Source organism: Pagrus major, chromosome 16 (assembly GCF_040436345.1).
Source record: "Pagrus major chromosome 16, Pma_NU_1.0".
In the NCBI taxonomy this organism is placed as follows: domain Eukaryota; kingdom Metazoa; phylum Chordata; class Actinopteri; order Spariformes; family Sparidae; genus Pagrus; species Pagrus major.
In genome coordinates this window covers 10,099,051-10,117,008 of record NC_133230.1, presented here as the reverse complement: position 1 = coordinate 10,117,008, position 17,958 = coordinate 10,099,051, and the positions used below count along the sequence as shown (strand labels likewise).

At 41.8% G+C, this 17,958-nt stretch overlaps 1 protein-coding gene across 1 annotated transcript; it reads right to left on the bottom strand.

Moving 5' to 3' along the window:
* Positions 1–4,929: 4,929 nt before the first annotated feature.
* On the bottom strand, positions 4,930–10,975 carry LOC141011130 (serine/threonine-protein kinase SBK2). Its single transcript, XM_073484367.1, has 5 exons — positions 10,728–10,975; positions 7,391–7,535; positions 7,098–7,300; positions 6,727–6,888; positions 4,930–6,596 (listed from the first exon to the last, which is right to left on the bottom strand). The coding sequence occupies exons 1-5, from the start codon at positions 10,731–10,733 to the stop codon at positions 5,979–5,981; spliced, it is 1,134 nt and encodes a 377-aa protein (XP_073340468.1). The 5' UTR covers positions 10,734–10,975; the 3' UTR covers positions 4,930–5,978.
* Positions 10,976–17,958: the final 6,983 nt, after the last annotated feature.

Sequence of the window (17,958 nt, the reverse complement as noted above, 5' to 3'; positions counted from 1 at the left end):
TTAGTATTAAAAGTAATTTACTGGCAATAAATGTACTTAAGTATCAGAAGTACAAGTAAAAGTATATTATATATATGTAGACGACAGTATGTCTATACTGTATATTTATGCCAGTGAAATAAATTAAGTTATCTTAAACATGTGCTACTCCCGCTCTAATGCAGCATACAATCAGCAAAGTAACTAGTTACTAAAAAATAAATGTAGTGGAGTAAATGTACAATATTTCCCTCCAAAATGTTGTGGAGTGCAAGTATGAAATAGCAGAAAATGGAAATATTCAAGTAAAGTACAAGTACCTTAAAATTGTATAGCACAGTACTCGAGTAAATGTACTTAGTTACATTCCGTCAGTGTAACATGCTGTGGATTTGCAGGTATGATGTTAACCATGTTAAATATCTTTGTTCAGTTTGTTATCATGCTAACGTTTGCTAATCAGCACTGAACACGTGTTACTGCTGAGGCTGATGGGAATGTCATTAGTTTTGCAGGCATGTGATAATAAAAGTTCTGGACGGATTACATTTTAATTAATAATTGTGCCGGACGAAGACTCATTTCATGGAGATCTGTCTCATTGCAGGTTTGTGGTTTTATCACAGTTAGTCTGTCTGTCTGACCACTCTGGTCAGGGTCAGACAGACAGACAGACAGACAGACCAACACACTTTTAGAGGACTTAGCTCACTGAGTCTAATCTTAGCTTAGCATCACTTTTAAAGCTACATACATCAGCACTTCATAAAAAAAATAGACAAGTACATTTTTGATTTGGCTGGAGGTCGTGATGAGAAGGTGCCAGAGACGGTGTCGCAGTCAGAAAACGACATGTACCCATCAGAGGAGATCTGTAATGTAATCTGTAATCTCCTTCAGGTCCAAACAAGGTACCAGAGCGTGTTCACGTGCTGCTCCGAAGCCTCGACGCCAGCAGTACTCCAAGTTCCTCACAAGTCCGGTGCTGAATGACACCGCAGTGATCTGCTCTTTAGCCATACTGGTGGCAGCAGGGCTCTCAGGACTGTGGTCCAGATGGAAATATTGTGACAAATACTGGTGCAGACGTTCTTGTTCCCCAGAGGATGAAGTTCAAACCCAGAAAGACACGTAGTGAATTGAAGGGAACGGAGCCTTTTTCTCTGGCAGCCTGTCGCTATGACTTCTGGGAAAAAATCAGATGATACGTCAAAGAATCAGGACAGAAGTCAGCGAACGTGACTAAAGTGAATAAACTGAATAAAACTTTAAAACCTCGTCTGTGAACATTCAAATCTGTAATGGTGGTTGTTTAACAATAAAGACAACAACTCCCATGATCCAACGTTACTTCACGATGTCATCACACTACTTCTGTTTCTGTTGTTCTGACTGAGAGACCCCCAGCTGCTGAAATTACGTGATGCTTTTAATTGCATCTTAGATCTTACTTTCAAAGTGTTGCCCATCATTTCATCACAGCGGCAGGATCACTACCATAAAACTCTGAGTTTGCAGCTGGTTTCAGTGGGACTGGTTTTTTTTTTTACTTCTTACAAGCAAGAAACGCCTTGTATTCACAGGTTTTTTCATTTGTTTTCAAAACTACCATATTAGTCGTCTGTTAAAGCAGCTCATTACAACTTTTCCTCTAAATTACATCATATACATGACGTAACTTGAATCTCTTCAGTATGTGTCTCCTTCTCTGCATCTGTTTCAGCTTGTAAAAAGGGAATTTGCCACCAGTCCATTAACACTGTGTGTCTGCTGCACTCATCATCTTCGCCTCTTCATAAAACCTTCTGCCTGGACAAGAAACCATCATCAAGCCTGCTCTGCTGCCGTCCAGTGTCTCGTGACGTCTGCATTTTCACTCAAACATCTTTTTGTCTCCTTCCTCCTGATAACTTTTCTCACTTTCTCACGGACACTGAGGCTAAACAAACACACACACGCTGTCACACTCAAGTACGCCAGGGTTGTGTAACAGTAAGACACATAGCGTTAATGCAACATATCAGGTGAAATGTCAGGAGTTTGGATCAGGATAGTTCACAGGCCAGCGGCCAGTGTCCCCCCTCGGACCTGCTCCCAAAAATGTGAGACGGTAATCAAACTGTCTCCCTTTAACAAGCTCGCTAATTCATGAATTGGCCGAGGAAGGTTTGAGAGATAACTCGCTCCTCCCCGCAGATGATCTCTTTATCTCGACGCTGCCGCTTTGATAGCATCAGGTATTTGCTGTTGGCTCAAACCGGCAGACATGTTGTGTGAGTCTGTTCTGTTAGGATAAGCAGGAGGTGGAGTGAGGACAGAGAGGTCAGAGGTCAAAGGTTAGAGTCACTCATGATCACTTTTTGCTTTGAAGTGCTCAGAGAAACCTGAACCAACACCTCCAGGGGATGATTTAGATGCTTGTGACGCTGCATGTGTGAATACTTTTTGGCTAATATGGTTGTGACTGAGTACATAAACATGTCAGTTATTGCAAATGTCTTTAAACAGGCCTGGTTATAGCTGTTTATCAATACTGTCAGCTTTTTAGGAACTAAAGACTCTAAAGATGTTTATGTTCATCCAGCTGATGCAGGAAGAGTTTCACAAGCAAATGTTTTGTATGAATTTAAGATATGATAGTGACTAAAAGTAGATTTACAAGGCTGCATTTGGTAAAACCTGATATGTATCTGTACATGTGGTGTGTGTTAAGATGATATATGGAAAGTTGTCGCTGCGGCCTCAGAGGGAGGAGGGGATCAGGTAAACACGGCTTCGTCTTTCCTCAGATTTAATGTATTTTAACTAAACTAAAATCTATTTACTGAGGAACAAGTGAGGAATCAATCAGGAACGACTTGGTTGTTAATGAATCATTAATGAGAAAATTCCTGTAAAACTGGTTGAATGATTATATACTAGATAAAGAGAACAGACTAGGAGACACTACATTAATGAATCATTAGGTTTTTATATCCTTTTATAGGCCAGATGAAGCGTCCTGCAGCAGCTTTTTGTATTTGTTTTCACCACGGCTTGTTATTTACGTCTCCTCCGGTTGTTACTCGACCGGGCAGCGGTTCAACATTCTGCGGTCTGTCGCTGCTGCTTCTCCCCCCCTGACCTCACCTTCCTCTCTCTCTCTCTCTCTCTCTCTCTCTCTCTGTAAATGCTGCCGACTCTGCCTTTTTCCACAGAAGTGTCAAAGATCAAATGTTTTCTGGCAAACAAATCGTACAGTAGCCGGCCCCGCCGCCCTCGCAGCCTGGGAAACGGAGACCTGAAGTATGACTGTGAATAATCAAAGCTGTACAAATGAACTGCAAGCATGCAGTCAAATATGTGAGAAGAGTGTTTCAAAGAGCTGGATGGCAAAGTGGCAAACTTGAATGATCATCTGGTAATGCGCAGTATCTGCAGATAAAATGGTGATTCTGCAGATAAAACATTTGTTGCATCGATAAAACCTTTACACTCAACAAACTGGATTGATCCTGTATTGTATATAATCTTCCCTCTATCTGGAGCAGCACTCCTACAACACATGCCCCAATTAAAGGTGCAATATGTAAGAATTGTCCACCTGCCAAATTCACTCATTACTAACAGGGCACAGCATAACACCACAGTAACCGCTAACTGCTGCTAATTGTAGCTGCCTTTAGCTTGGTTAGCCGTGCATCTAGAGGTCCAGACTGGGAGCTTAGAGCACCAGGGGAGTGTTGACCTTGACATGGATGGACTGAAGCTAGCCGGCGAGCTAACTGCAGTAAATCTCTGCAACATATACATCATTGATTAAAAACTGTGATTTATTCACATTCTGTCCATCATTTAAGTCCATTTTTGATTTATTTTCATTAAAATTCTAACATATTGCAACTTTAAATCTATATTCAGTGCTCATTTTGGACTGAACACCTGTTAACGTGATCAGTGAAACTCTTTCATAAGCAATGTCAGTACATCTGTGTCATATCCATGTTCGCTGTCAGCGTCGCTCGCTGTGTCTGCGTGCTGATACCACCTCTGCAGGTATCCAGCTGAGAGAGAGTGTGTGACTTGGCTGGATGTCGAGGCTGAAGGGTCGTCAGTGCGGCCCGCGGCACATACATGGTGCCGAAAGGTTGTAGTGTCAAATTTACGACTGCGGATCTATTTTTGAAAACATCTGGGGAAGCTCTTCAAAAGGTCCTCACTGTGTGTGTGTCTGCACGCGCTTGTTCAGTGCATGTGATCTATTTGTATTGGTGTATAATCTTACTAGGACATTATTGAGATATGAGCATGCCAGGCCATGTTTTTTTAAGGTCAACATACTTAAAATCAGCCTAAAATCTCTTTATTTTATGACACATTTCATTTTATGGCGTAAAGCAAAATCATGAGACCTTCTAAAAAAACATATTACTGCATTTGAATGATATTTTATAAACTGAAAATGTATGTGGCATAATAGGTAAATGTACTTGTCTGTAGCAGCATGGCTACCGCTAGCAGGCGAAGCTGTCCAAAGCAAAAAAAACAACCGTAAGAGTCCCAGTTTGACCTATGAAACCCTGAGCTCAGTGCTGTGAAAAGTAAAGCAGAGTAAAACAGCCGGTTGCTTTAATAAGTCGGCAAGTTTTGTTACTTACTGACTCTTACTTTAGTTTTAAAAAATGCTGGTTTCGGAGCATCTCTATGAGGAAACATCAACAGGGGAACAGACTTTGACAGCGCTCTCATCAAGTGAATGTCCGTCCGTTCACTCTTGTTATACCTCTGTTTCTATAACATCTATAGTATCTTTTTCTTTTGCAGTGTAGTTTCCACAGTTATCCCAGTTGTTCCACCGTGAGATAGTGACCGGGGAAAACAATGCCTCTTCCTTTTTTGGTTGTGTGACGGCAGACGAGCTTTTCTTTGTAATTCAACCTTCATTTCTGCAGGAAAAAAATCGAGCCCATACATGAAATCCTCATTTATTACATTAAATGTTACACATCTGATACAGTTTACATTTATTATACAAAATAAGAGAAGATGCAGTTTTTTGATTATGTAAAAAGTGCAGCAGCAAACAGTGAACAGCTTAGGTCAAGTGCTTACGTGCTAATAAACAAAATGATAAATGCTAAAACTTGCTAGCTGCCAGCTGTGTTTACAATGCTCCACAAGTGCTGCTAAAATATACGCAGCTTTAAATATTTACTTCCAGGAACTGCCTCTCAATAAGTCGATATTTACTTCACATTTGAAGCAGATTTTAAAACCCTTCTGCACCTCTCAGCCTGCTGACAGACGTGTTTATGGCCGGGCACTTCTCCAGTCTATATACAGTTCATAACCCACTATGATGTATACAGTCCGGATCCAGATATAGATGCAATGCGCTAAAGAGGGTATCTTTTACAAGGACCTGATAGCGTTACAGCACAATTAAATACAAGTAATCCCCACAACTGCAGCTGTTACACTATGTTTTCAACTCATTCATCAGCCTGTTATATAAAATACTGTTAGTGCTACAGCCGATGTGTTTTTTTAAAATAAATTAAAAACGTATTGTTAAATAAAAAGTAGAACCAGATCAGCAACAAACTTCTTTGTATTAATGCTCAAATATTTTAGAGATATCAATCCAGATCTTTGTCTTTTCAGTTTACTTGCAATAATTCATGTTGTTTAATAATCTATTGGGTTATTTTCTTGATTAACTGATTGATTTACCACTTAAAATGTAACAAATCAGTTAAAAAAAAGCCTATAACAGCTTCTGAGAGCTTAAATGACATCTTCAAGTTAGTTTGTCTGATCAACGGCCCAAATTTAAAAGATATTCAATTTAAAGTAATCTAAAACAAAGAAAGGCAGCAGTGTCTCAATGAAATGTGTTTGCTAAACTAAATAAATATTAATCAGGTTTGATAGATTGAACCTAAACGTCACATATCTTTGATAAAACACAAAAGGTGACCAGAAGTTGCCTCATGGTTCACTAATGAGTTCATGTGTCCTCATCGTTCTCCCCTCCCCTCCCTCTCCTTCATGCTCCTGATGGCTCCTTTCCCTCTGCTCTTCTTCCTCTCCTCCTCCAGTCGGACCCTCTCCTTCTCCATCACCCAGTCCCCTCCGAGGTAACTCAGCCCGTCCTCGGGTCGTCCACGATGCCGGGGCCTCGGGTCGAGCAGCGACTGGAAGAAGGAGCAGGCCAGCGGGGTGAAACACGTGAACTGTGGAGCTGTGGGGGGGAGATCGATTCCAAGTTCTGCCCCGTGTGAGCTCTCACCCTGCGGCTCCGCCCACACATCGAGGTCGTCAGCTGGTCCTTTTGTCCTGTCAAACCATTCCTGATATTTCAGGTATGAGTGGCAGTCGCTGGCCGTTTCAGCCCACGGATGACTGCCGGTGAGCATGGCGTAGGTCAGGATCCCCAGCGCCCAGCTGTCCGTGCTGGGCTCCACAGACACCCAAACTCTCGACTTCTTTTCCCTCTCCTCATTCTCCTTAGCGCCATCATTCCCGTCGCTAATGCTTCTCCAGCTGTCCTCGTTCCCTCGAGCGATCTCGGCCTCGGGGGTGCAGTAAGGAGAGCTGTACCAGACCTCTGGGACCCTGGTGCCCTTGGCCTTCACCTGGAGTAGAATAAAAATTTCAGAAATGTACATTGTTAACTGGAGATTGAGTAGGTTATTTTCAGAATAAGAGGCTTCACAGAAACATCATCTTCTGACAGTGGAGCGCTACACTCTGTGTTACACTGACCATGCCAAAGTCTCCGAGTTTGACCCAACGGCAGGCTGAGTCACACAGGAAGACGTTCTCTGGTTTGATGTCTCTGTGGACGAAACCAAGAGAGTGCAGGTGTGACAGAGCGCCACACAGCTGGGACACCACCCGCTGACAGCAGTCCTCCTCCACACCGACCTGGAGGATGATGGGAGGAGAGGGATGTGTGAGTCATACTGTGATCACAGAGACGTCTGTTTGAATGAAAGGGGACCTGAAGTGAAGATTAGTCTGATTCAGTCTGACGATTATATGTTAAAGTGATGATGGGACTGCAAACCTTTTAACCTCATAACCTGATAAATCCAGTACGTGCTGCACTATTCGTTGTTGAAATAACTGCATACCTCAGGCAAGATGACGTCGTAGAGATCGCCGAAGAGGCCCGCCTGCTGAGCGAAGATGTAGTGTGAAGGTGTCGAGTAGGCGATTCCCAGAGCTCTGGTCAGGGACGGGTGGGTGCAGAAGGACAGGGAGAGGTTATACTCCCTCAGGAAGGAGAAAAGAGAGGTGGACTCACGAGGGAAGAACTTCAGAGCCATGGGAGTACCTGGCAGACATGAGGGAAAGATAATGATGCAGGCTTCTTTGTTCTTTGGTGTGTCGACGCTGTAACAAACGTGTTAGATTCCCCCCTCACCTCTTTTCCTGTGTACGGCCAGCATGACTTTGCCGTACGAGCCTTCCCCCAGGAGCTTCAGCACCTTGAAGTGCTCCGATGTGTCCATTGGTGTCAGAGACTGAGCCGTCAGATGGCACATCTCATCCAGAAGCTGTGTGGCTGCCTGGACACACACGACAAATTAAACGTATTTGTATGAAGGTCCTTGAAATAAGTGTTGGTTAAGAGGTTATAGAGCCCTTGTAAGGCATTATGTGTTAATAATAGCATCATAAACATGTTTATTGTTGGATAACAAGACATTTATCTTTATCACTTAGAAGAAACTTGTTGCCTTCTGAGTTGTTTATAAAAGTGTTTGTTAGTGTGGCTCCGTCCTTTTCCCAGAATTTCACACCCGAGCTGCAGAGTCCAACATGTATCTGACACCTGCTTCAATAAAAAACAGTCAGAGTTCTTCCTTTCGACGGCTCGTTGACTTTTCTTTAAAAACAGGATAAAAACACAAGAACAAAACCTCCATGAGGTGGATTGACGCTCCAGGGTCATGAAACAACACAGTGCTGGAGCTGATTCTTCTCTGACTGAATTCCTCGAAGCTCTTACGAATGTGACACAACTGTTGCCGTGATGATTGTCGTCATGGCGATGCGGGCGACACTGATCCACGGGTATAAACATGTCTGTTAATAGCCTCATGAAATCCTTTCACACACACACACACACACACACACACACACACACACACACACACACACACACACACACTCCCTCTCTCTCTCACACACACTCTCTGGTCGTTGTTTTGTCTGCTGACACGCTGATGTTTCCACCACAGCTGGCTCCCTCAGGCCGAGGCCGGGATGTGGTGTCAGCGTACCATCCAGACACGGGGCGGCTCATTACCAGCTCATTAGAGAAACAACTCAGAGCCGCGAATGTGCTGTACACGGATACTGTGAATTCCTGCTGAGGCTTCACTCACACCTACAAACACACCGACTCAAGGACTCACAACATTCTGGACGGATTTATTGCACAACTCAGGATGTAAAATGTGTCAAGTAGGGACGTTTTCTGATCCAATTTATGACCGATGAATGGAAATTAGGTTTAAATCAACAAGGATTCTTAAAATGAGCATCACAGCTGTTAGCTTATGATTAAAGAGAATCAAAGTATTTGGAGCTGCAGTGACAGGGCTGCATATATCACAGTGTTATGTCATACGGTCCAAGTCTAATCCAGCAGCATTATGTGTGCATACATTATTAGAGTGGGTGGTCTGAGTGGGAGCTGAACTCTCACCCTCTGAATGTTTGTGCCGTGATCTGATTACTGAGCTGCTCAGCTCCGTCTGAGGCCTCGTCCACACTGATACTGATATTTCTCTAAACGGATATTTTCCCCCTCAGTTTTAAAACAATCCGGTCCACACAACCTTTGATTTACAGAATACATTTACACACGAGGACCCAAAGACGATTAGAAATGCTGACATTTAAATCATATTCATAACACTTTCATTTCTGTATCATTTGTCATGTTTTGTAATATTGTATAAAGGTTTTTTAAAGCAGCTACAATAAATCAGTTTTTGTTGACTCTGGCGGTCCAGGTGGACAAAAGCGGAGCACCTAATGCTCCAAAAACACCTGATTGGATCATTCCACAGGTAAGGTGACATTATCATTATTGGTTATGAAAGGGGCATCCTGGAAAGACTCAGTCGTTTACAAGCAAGGATGGGACGAGGTTCAACACTTTGTCAAACACGATGTTGGAGAGGATATAACCAGTACTGCTGCTGCTGCTGTTGGTAAATACAGCCGGTTTGTAAATGATTGCACTTTGTTTTTATTGAAGTTTTACACGGCGTCACATAGTTTTCACTGGACTGCAGCAGAAGCTTGAAGTCACGTGTACATTCAGATGTGGAATAATGAAACTTTTACTAATGCAGTGGATAAAATGCAGCAGACACAGTGTGGAGGATCAGGGGTCAGCAGGGTATTCAGAGAGCAGCATAGCTGACGTGCTCGGAGCTGGTCGGGTTTAGACGAGTGTAAGAGGAGGTGACACCGGTCTGAGCCAGCACAGAACAACTCCAACAGCTTCAGCTTACATAAGACACGCACACACAAGGTTGGACCTGTAACGACTGGTGTGTGTGTGTGTGTGTGTGTGTGTTTGTGTGTGTGAGAGACATAAATGTCCTGATTATGTCCTTTACATGGAAATGGGTCTCTGTGGACCACAAACACCAGTGTGATGGCTGACATGTTCGACGTCTGCATGTGTGTGTCTTTGTGTTTGTTTCTGTCAGCACCGGCACAAATATTCAGAGGTCATCTTCACTTTGACTAAAAGATAACATCTGCAATGACATGAACAGATTTTCTACCTGTGTGTGAACATTATATAATCTATCACATACATGCAGTAATCAATAATTGGGCTTCACAGGAATGTGGCTGGTTTTCCAGTCACTCCTCGTGCATTTTTTTTTGTTTTTGGAAATATCTGTAGTCCATTTTTAACAGGCTTCAGGATCATTAAACATTATTTATGTGAGGAAAAGACACCTGAAAAATAAAGTTAATTCTGACATTTATAATCAAATATTTTGGTGCTTTAGTGAATGTTTGAGAAGAATTAGTTGATGAGCGAACAAACAGACATCAAAACCTCCATATGCATGCCCAAACATCTACAATATTCAATATTTTTATTAGGAATTACTCTGATAAAATCTTGGAGTCAGTCTGACATTTAAGTTCTCTTAAAATGTGACATTTTAAAGCATCAAAAGCTCATTATGGACTGTCAGTATGATAATTACAAAAACACAATTGTTGCAACAAGACTGTAAAAAAAAAAAAACACAACAAAAGTCTATTAAAATACTCCACAGGGCATTTAATTCAGGAATATGTTTCTGTAATGACGCGGTATTAATGAGAACTTTGTGTTAAGATGACTGAAAAAACACATGTAGGCTATCCCTCAAGGTTTCAAGTCAAATCCTACAGATTTTTTTTCATCTACCTCTGTGTCCGGGTTATGACATAACTGTGTCTGAGCTTTCTGCTTCCAGCAAAATCTCTTCCCACAATCAGAATGTAAACAGTTTCCATAGAGACTGTGTTTTATTATACTGATGATATACTGATTTATGAAAGCTGTGAGCACCACTCTATTAACATCCCGTGTACTCAGGTGAAGGCAGGCGACAGATATCTCAGAACCTGCACAGATATCCTGCATAAACTTTTAAAGATTTATGCAAAAAAGAAAGAAAGTTCCTTCACAAATTGAGTGAACTGAACCTTTATCGTATGAAAACTTGACTTACTGTCATTTTGCAGATGTGGTTCAGTTCAGCGTCGTTGATCTTCAGTAAGAAATCTGTCCAACATGAATTTTTAGCAGGTGCACCTGTCAGGAAATCCTCTGCAGGTGTCCATCTGCTGAGTGCTGCTTCTCTACACCTTCAGCACAGAACGGTCTCAGCCTGCAGTCAGGACAGGTCGGCTGTGTCCTGCAGCCGGTGGAGAAACTCTCTGCTGCTGTCCGACGAGCTCGTTGGAGGATTTCATGTCTGCTGCTGCTGCAACTTTTATCCCAAAGTGATCTGTCTTCACCTCCACTCCTCCCCCTTTCCTTCCCTCTGGATCCCGAAGAGTGTGTGTGTGTGTGTGTGTGTGTGTGTGTGTGTGTGTGTGTGTGAGTGAGTGAGTGAGTGAGTGAGTGAGTGAGTGAGAGACAGAGAGAGTTCTTCATACTTTGCATCACTCATGTGTACATTAATTTCTTACTTCCCTTCTTACTTTACCTCTGTGTGTGCTCTGTAGCGGGAGAAAATGAGTGTGTGTATCTGCATGCCAGTGTGTGTGTGTGTGTGTGTGTGTCTGTGTGTCTGTGTGTGTGTGTGCCAATCTTGTCCTTCTATCTTTGTGAGGCCGAGCTGAGTGTGAGGACATTTTTAAGTTAAGGTTCATGGAAAGAGTTGCTAACATCATGTCATTATTGTCTTCACATGTTAAATACAGACAGAAAAATGTAGATTAGACTTCATAACCATGTGTCAAACATATAAGGTTCATGTGTTATGAGAATATTTATTCAATGGCCTAATCCTTCGGTATGCAGGCCAGCATGTGGTGAAATTAAAATGTCTTGGTATGATTATCTTTTACAGAATCATGTGACATCATTTGGTCAGCACTGGAGTGAAATAAAAAAAAAAAACTATAACTTAAACCATCTGCAGATATCTGAGACATGCACTCTGATAAATAAGTCCTCCAAATTAAAGAGCTCAATTTGCTCTTTGTTTATGCGCCACAGAACAACAAAGATGGAAAGTAAATATGTCTGATGATGTCACAGCACTTTCTGAAGGTCTGGTTAGGTTTAGGTGAAAACACCACTTTGGTAGATTTTGGGAAAAATCCTGGTTTGAGTCAAAAGAAGTGCTTTGTTAATGTTACAGAAACATTGTGGTTTAGGTTGAAATGACTGGCTGACGATGTTAAGACTTGGATGTGGTCATTGGTAAAAGAAACTCAATGTTGACCGGCAGTTCAGACAAACAAACAGTGATCCCTCATGTTTAAAGGTCACATATTATTTTGGGTGTCTTCATGCTTTAATGTAAAAAAACCCCACAATTTTTAACTCATACTGTCCATCGCTGCAGCGCCTCTATTCCCCACCTGAAAAGCCCAGTCTGCTCTGATTGGTCAGCTCTCACAGGCCTGAGCAGGCACCGGCCATTTCGTTTCCACCACCGCTCTGCTGGTGCTTTTGCAACCTGGGCTGTGCTTGGGGAAGGTTGAGGGCGGTTACTGTATATGTGTGACATCACAACTAGATCTACTTTATATTCAAAAAGACTTGGAAACATGACTTTCTACGATATGCAACCTTTTAAAATCTAAAGTTTTGTTGACTCATGCATCCACCACAACCTCCGTACATGTACTTTCCCGCTCTCTAATAACATCAACAACAACTCTGGCCACTAGAGGAATGATGGTTGTCAGGTTGATGAATGAAAAAGGGATTTAATTTCATTTAACAGACAAATTTACACTATGTGGCATAAATTCATCCAATCACCTGCAGAACATGCAGTGAACAGTGTCCTCTGGCAGCAGAGAGAAGAACAACAAAGAATATTAATGGATAAAAATCCATTAAATACCAAAATGGTGAACTTTATTAGTTACTTATTTGGTAATGACATTAAAACCAAAACTGTAACTCTCACTTTTAATTTGTACTTTGTTATTTTAGTTATTTTGCTAACTACCTCTGCAGAGAAACATCTAGCTGTTGATCTGTCAGCCAACTTTCTTTCTTCCTCTTTCTTCCTTCCTTCCTCCTCCCTCCTCTCTCTCTCTATTTCAAGCCAGAGGATTTTCCTCTCCAGCTCAGACCCGCTGGGGGGTTGCGGCTCTCAGCTGCTACCAGTGACCACAGTCCCCACATGCAACTGCAGGATCACTCAGACGTTTCCTGGAGGCCGGCGTTAGTTAGAGGGTAGGTCTGTCTGTGAGTGAGATCATCTGTCTGTGGCCACATGTCATCACGCTGACATTACACAAGTGGCTGTGTGTAACTCCAGGTCACTTTCACAGCTGAACAGCAGCGGTCTGTACATTCCCATGTGTGTCACTCAGCGCTGTGTGGACGCTTTTAACTTCAGTGCTTTACGAGTGTTTGCGTTTAAGCAGCAGATGTGGAGTTTTAGTGACACAGTAACGTTTGTTAGAGTCACAGTTACTGTCACCGGTCCAGCTGCTTCCTCATCAGTATGAAGTAAACAACAGTCATTGTTCACGTGTAAAGTAGCAGATGAGAAAGTGTCACCATATGCTTTATTGTACATGGCTGTTATGTCATAATAATCTCCTGAAGGAATTTGTAATTTGGTGCTAAAATAGGCTGAACGGAGAGAGAAAGTTAACCAGATGTGTTGAGTTTCACAGCAGTTGTTGTTTACCACATGATGCCTGTTTTTGCACACTCTGACTTGCTTTGCACTGACAAAGGATATGCTAACTCAGCATTTCATGGTAATAAACTAATTGGAAATGGAAAACAACAGAAAACTGTCTCTGTTTTCATTAGTTCAAATTTAACTTGAAGGTCTAGTGTGTCGGATTTAGGGGGGTCGCTGAGTTCAAATGGAATATAAAATTCATAATTACACTTTAGTTAATGTATAATTACCTGAAACGAAGAATTGCAGTGTTTTGTTACCTTAGATGAGCCTTTCATATCTACAGAGGGAGCGGTGTCGGTACCTGATCAATCCTATTCAAACTAAATCTTTAAAGTCAAGGTGACAAAATGGTTTTAATCCTTTTTGTTGGGTTTTCTGCTTTAAAAAGCTGTTTTCTTATGAGATGGAGGTTCATTCAACCATTATGATATTTTCCAAATCCACAGTGTTTCAGGTTTTGTACACGATAACTCATTCAGTGTTGTGTAAGTGTGATTATGTGTTAACCAGTCAGCAGACAGAACTCTGTTTCAAGTGTAACATTTTATTAATTACTTCAGGTAAAACTTACAAAAACAAATCATACAAAATGTATAAATAGCAAATGTCTCTATGACAATACATTATTATTATTAATATTATTATTAAATATTACTTAATAGATACCCATAGAAAAAGGTGAGATGCCTGCATCTCAAACTAAACACTGTCACGTACATAATATAAAAAGCTCATAAATAGCATCCTAAATAGGTTAAAAAAAAACAGACAACAAAAGTATAAAAATATGAAATGTTCCACAACATCTGTTTGTCATTTAGCTCATCAAGTAAATCAACGCTTAGCAGGCACTGTGAATGTAAACAGTCTCAAAGGAAGTGAAGGTCACAGGTGGGAGTACGGCTGCACAGTGCATTAGTTCAGCACATTTCAAAGGCTACATGTAAAATGTGGCGTATACATATTTTCGTACACACATGCGAAAGAATTACATTCTGTTTTACTGTTAAAGAGATGTTAATGTGACGGCCCACGCAGAGAGGAAAACTTGTGTCAAATGCCCGTACAATGCATGAGGACCTGAACGCCTCACTGTTTTTGCATCAGAACGGTTCAGCTCTGCAATCAGGCCGATACGACCTCATGTAGGTCAGACCAGAACCTGCACAACATCACGTGTGTACACTAGAGTCTACAGCCATGTTAGCAGCTCTGAGAGCCTGTTTTCAGGCACAATGGTGCTTGGAGCTAAATGCTAATATCAGCTTGCTAACATGCTAAAAACAAAAAAAAAAAGATGATGCTATGCTGTGATGTTGTTCATCATCTCAGTTTATAAATTCTTATATTTTCTGAGGAGCACAAAACATGTATTGGATGTGAATCTTACAAAACTAGCAGGAATGTCGTCATAAGTGTTTGTATAATTATATTTTTGTCCTGGTGGTGGCTCGAGTTATATTTCAGTCTGGACCTAAGCAGTGGACCGACACTGCCATCCTGCTAACATGGCTTAAAATCTTTGCAGCGGGAAAAGTGAACAGTGGTTTTGTGGGGTTCCTTCAGTTGCTCATGAGCTGAAGGCGGAGGTTTGGGTTTAACGGCAGCGGTGCATTCTCTGGAGGAGCCGTAACACTCTTTTTGACCAGTCACAAAAGACTTGTAACCGTTCAGAGATCTCGACGGAGACCTGGAGCGCGTCGAAGGCGGTGGAGACGACCGGGAGCGAGGGAGTTGGTGTCTGAGGAACCTCTTCGCTGATCTGAGGACAGAGAGGAAGGTGGAGGTTTAGGCAGCAGCTTGAGGCCATTTCCAAACATTTTATACATTTTCAAATTCAACTTTCCATTTACAGATTCCTGTTTAATGATATCCATCCATATCTTTTGGGAGAATTATCCCCTAAATAATCCTTGTAAAAGAGACAAACCATCCTGGTCCTCTCACCTGATTCAGAGACGCAGTCACAACGTTGGACAGCTGCAGGAGGTGAGTGCTGGCGCTCTCTGCTGACGGGGAGGACAAGCTGACGTTTTGATTGGCTGTTTTCAACCAGTCGACGTGCAGCCTGAAGGACTGAGTGTACACATACAGCTGGGACAGTGACTCATTCACCTGCGGAGACATTACACAGACAGGAAGAGAAAATATTAACTCACCGACTATTAAAGTTCTCCCCTGACTTACACGTACTACAGTCAGGAAGTGTTTGGAGACGTGAATTTCTCTGATTCCAGAAACTTTACCTTCAATGAACTGAAGTATTCAGCATGAAACTGTATGTGAGGGAGAGTGTCCAGTCTGGTTTCATCACCAGCAAAGTTTGTGAGTTCACCCTCGGTCTGTTGGGAACAAGATGAGAAGTGAAGGTTGCGTTAATAGCCAGAAATACATTTTCAAGATATATCTGGGATATCTGGGCACCTTTCAATGACATTTTCATTTTCACATGTGAATCTGATACATCTGGATGTGATTTCCACATGTGGCTACAGTGAAAGTTAAAAAAAAAGGAAACTTGTTAACTCTCATAGGAAACTTTCAGCCTGTGTTTGACAAATGTATGTAACATTTATGAAGTGCAGATATTTAAGATTAGAAGAGATTTAAATATTTGATTGAGGAAATTATTTTGGTTTGCAAAAATCAATCCCAGGCAGGACTCAGTGAAACCTTACCAAGCCATGGAGCTTTTTGGATATGTTCTTCAGTCTGTCCACCTGATGGATCATCGATCCAAACACGCCACAGAGAGATGGACTGCTGGTGGGACGAGACGAGGTATGGACGAACAGCTCCGCCAATAGCAGCAGGTGGAGAAGACATTGGGTGGAGTCATGGATCACTGAAACGATAAGAAAAGATAGAAGACTGAGTGTTTGCTTGTGTTTTCTGTAACTTTTCGCAGGTGCTGAGGTGTGTTGAGCTATCTGGGCCACAAAATGACATAATTGGTAACCAGTCTACAATCACAGAGCGTGATGCAGCTCAGTAACATCTTGCGGTACTTTGACACTGTGTTTACAGCTGCACTCCCAACAGGTGGCTACTCGCCAGCGTTCACTTTGCAGCTGAGAGTGTGGCAACTCACATTTTTCACCTCTGATTGACCCGGACCTGACGTGTGTGAATCAGTAAGAAAACCACAAAGTTGCATGGAAACCGATTTTTTATTTCCAACCCAAACATGCACATGTCACACAAGATTAATCCAGAGGCAGCTGTACTCTGCTTTAATGGATGCTACGCCCAGCAAGTCAGGAAATCATAAGACATTTGAATGACGTACTCGTCGTAATTTTATGCACAGGAGGAACAAACAAGCTGATGAGTATTCAGATCTGGAAAGTTAAAAAGGTCAAAGTCTATACAACAGAAGCTCCTCTGTCCCACAGAAAACACTGCTCCTGAAACGCCTCGTCATAAGTCAGATAATTGATGCCTAGCGACTAGTTCGGCGAGTAAGAGTTAATTTAGCACAGCTGCTCTGTTGTTGTTAGCGTTGCTGGGTCAGACATGTGTGAGCTGACCAGTGTGTTATCTAAAAAGTGTGCTACAGATCAAGTCACTTCCTGAATCGACTTACAAGGCGACACTTAATAAACATAAAGTTGCAACACAAAGAAACATTAAGTTTGAACTTGTGTTTGAACATTTATTCTTGTGATTGGGTTGCACTCATAGATACCAGCCACCTGAATACATCCGATTTTTTTTTTTTCATCAAGATCCATTCATTTCCTGAAAAAAATGTTATAAAAAAACTGTCCTATCTCTCAATGTTAAAGTGAAAGAAAAAAAACATCCTGGTTGTGTCCCTTTATCTGGATGCACACCAACAGTCAATGGTGTCTATTCTGGAGACAAAATGGAGAAAGGTCTTCAGGAATTACTTTCGACAGGGCAAGTTGTAATTGTTGTTGCATGTCAGCTAGCATCGGCCGTGTTGCATCCTCTCCGGAGACGAGGAAGAAATGCAATGATTATAATGCAGACAGGGAAACCCAAAAAGACAAAACCACCTCAGGCCAGCGTCACAAACCTTTTTGTGAATAAGAGGAAGTTTTTTTGAATGTTGCCGTTTCCATAAAACTTCTAATGCGATATTCTTCACAATGCTTTATGAAAACACGGCTATTGACTTGGTCCAACCTTCAGTTCTCAGTTCATTCTGGTATCAGATGTAACTTGCATCCAGACATTAACAGTCATTTGAGAAGGTCTGCGGTGTGAATGAAGGTTTAGAGACCAAAGTAGGTCAGACACTGATTTACTGTTAGCATGTTCGGCGGCTGAGTGTGGGTGAAGGGGAGGAAATAGACAGATTTCTGCAGACTGATAATTTATTTTGTTTCTGGGAAACATTACAAGGTTTAGAGGTCAGTTCACATATGTAACATAATCGATTATTGCTTTAGGTCTTAATGATTAACTTTGGCCGATAGGATTTCATTATATTACAGTAACACTTTATAAAGTTAGCAAACAGCAGATAAATCATCATCATCATTGTGTTTCCAACATCCACCCCAGTTTTTGCTCTATTTTTGGTCTCCACCAACACCCGAGAAAA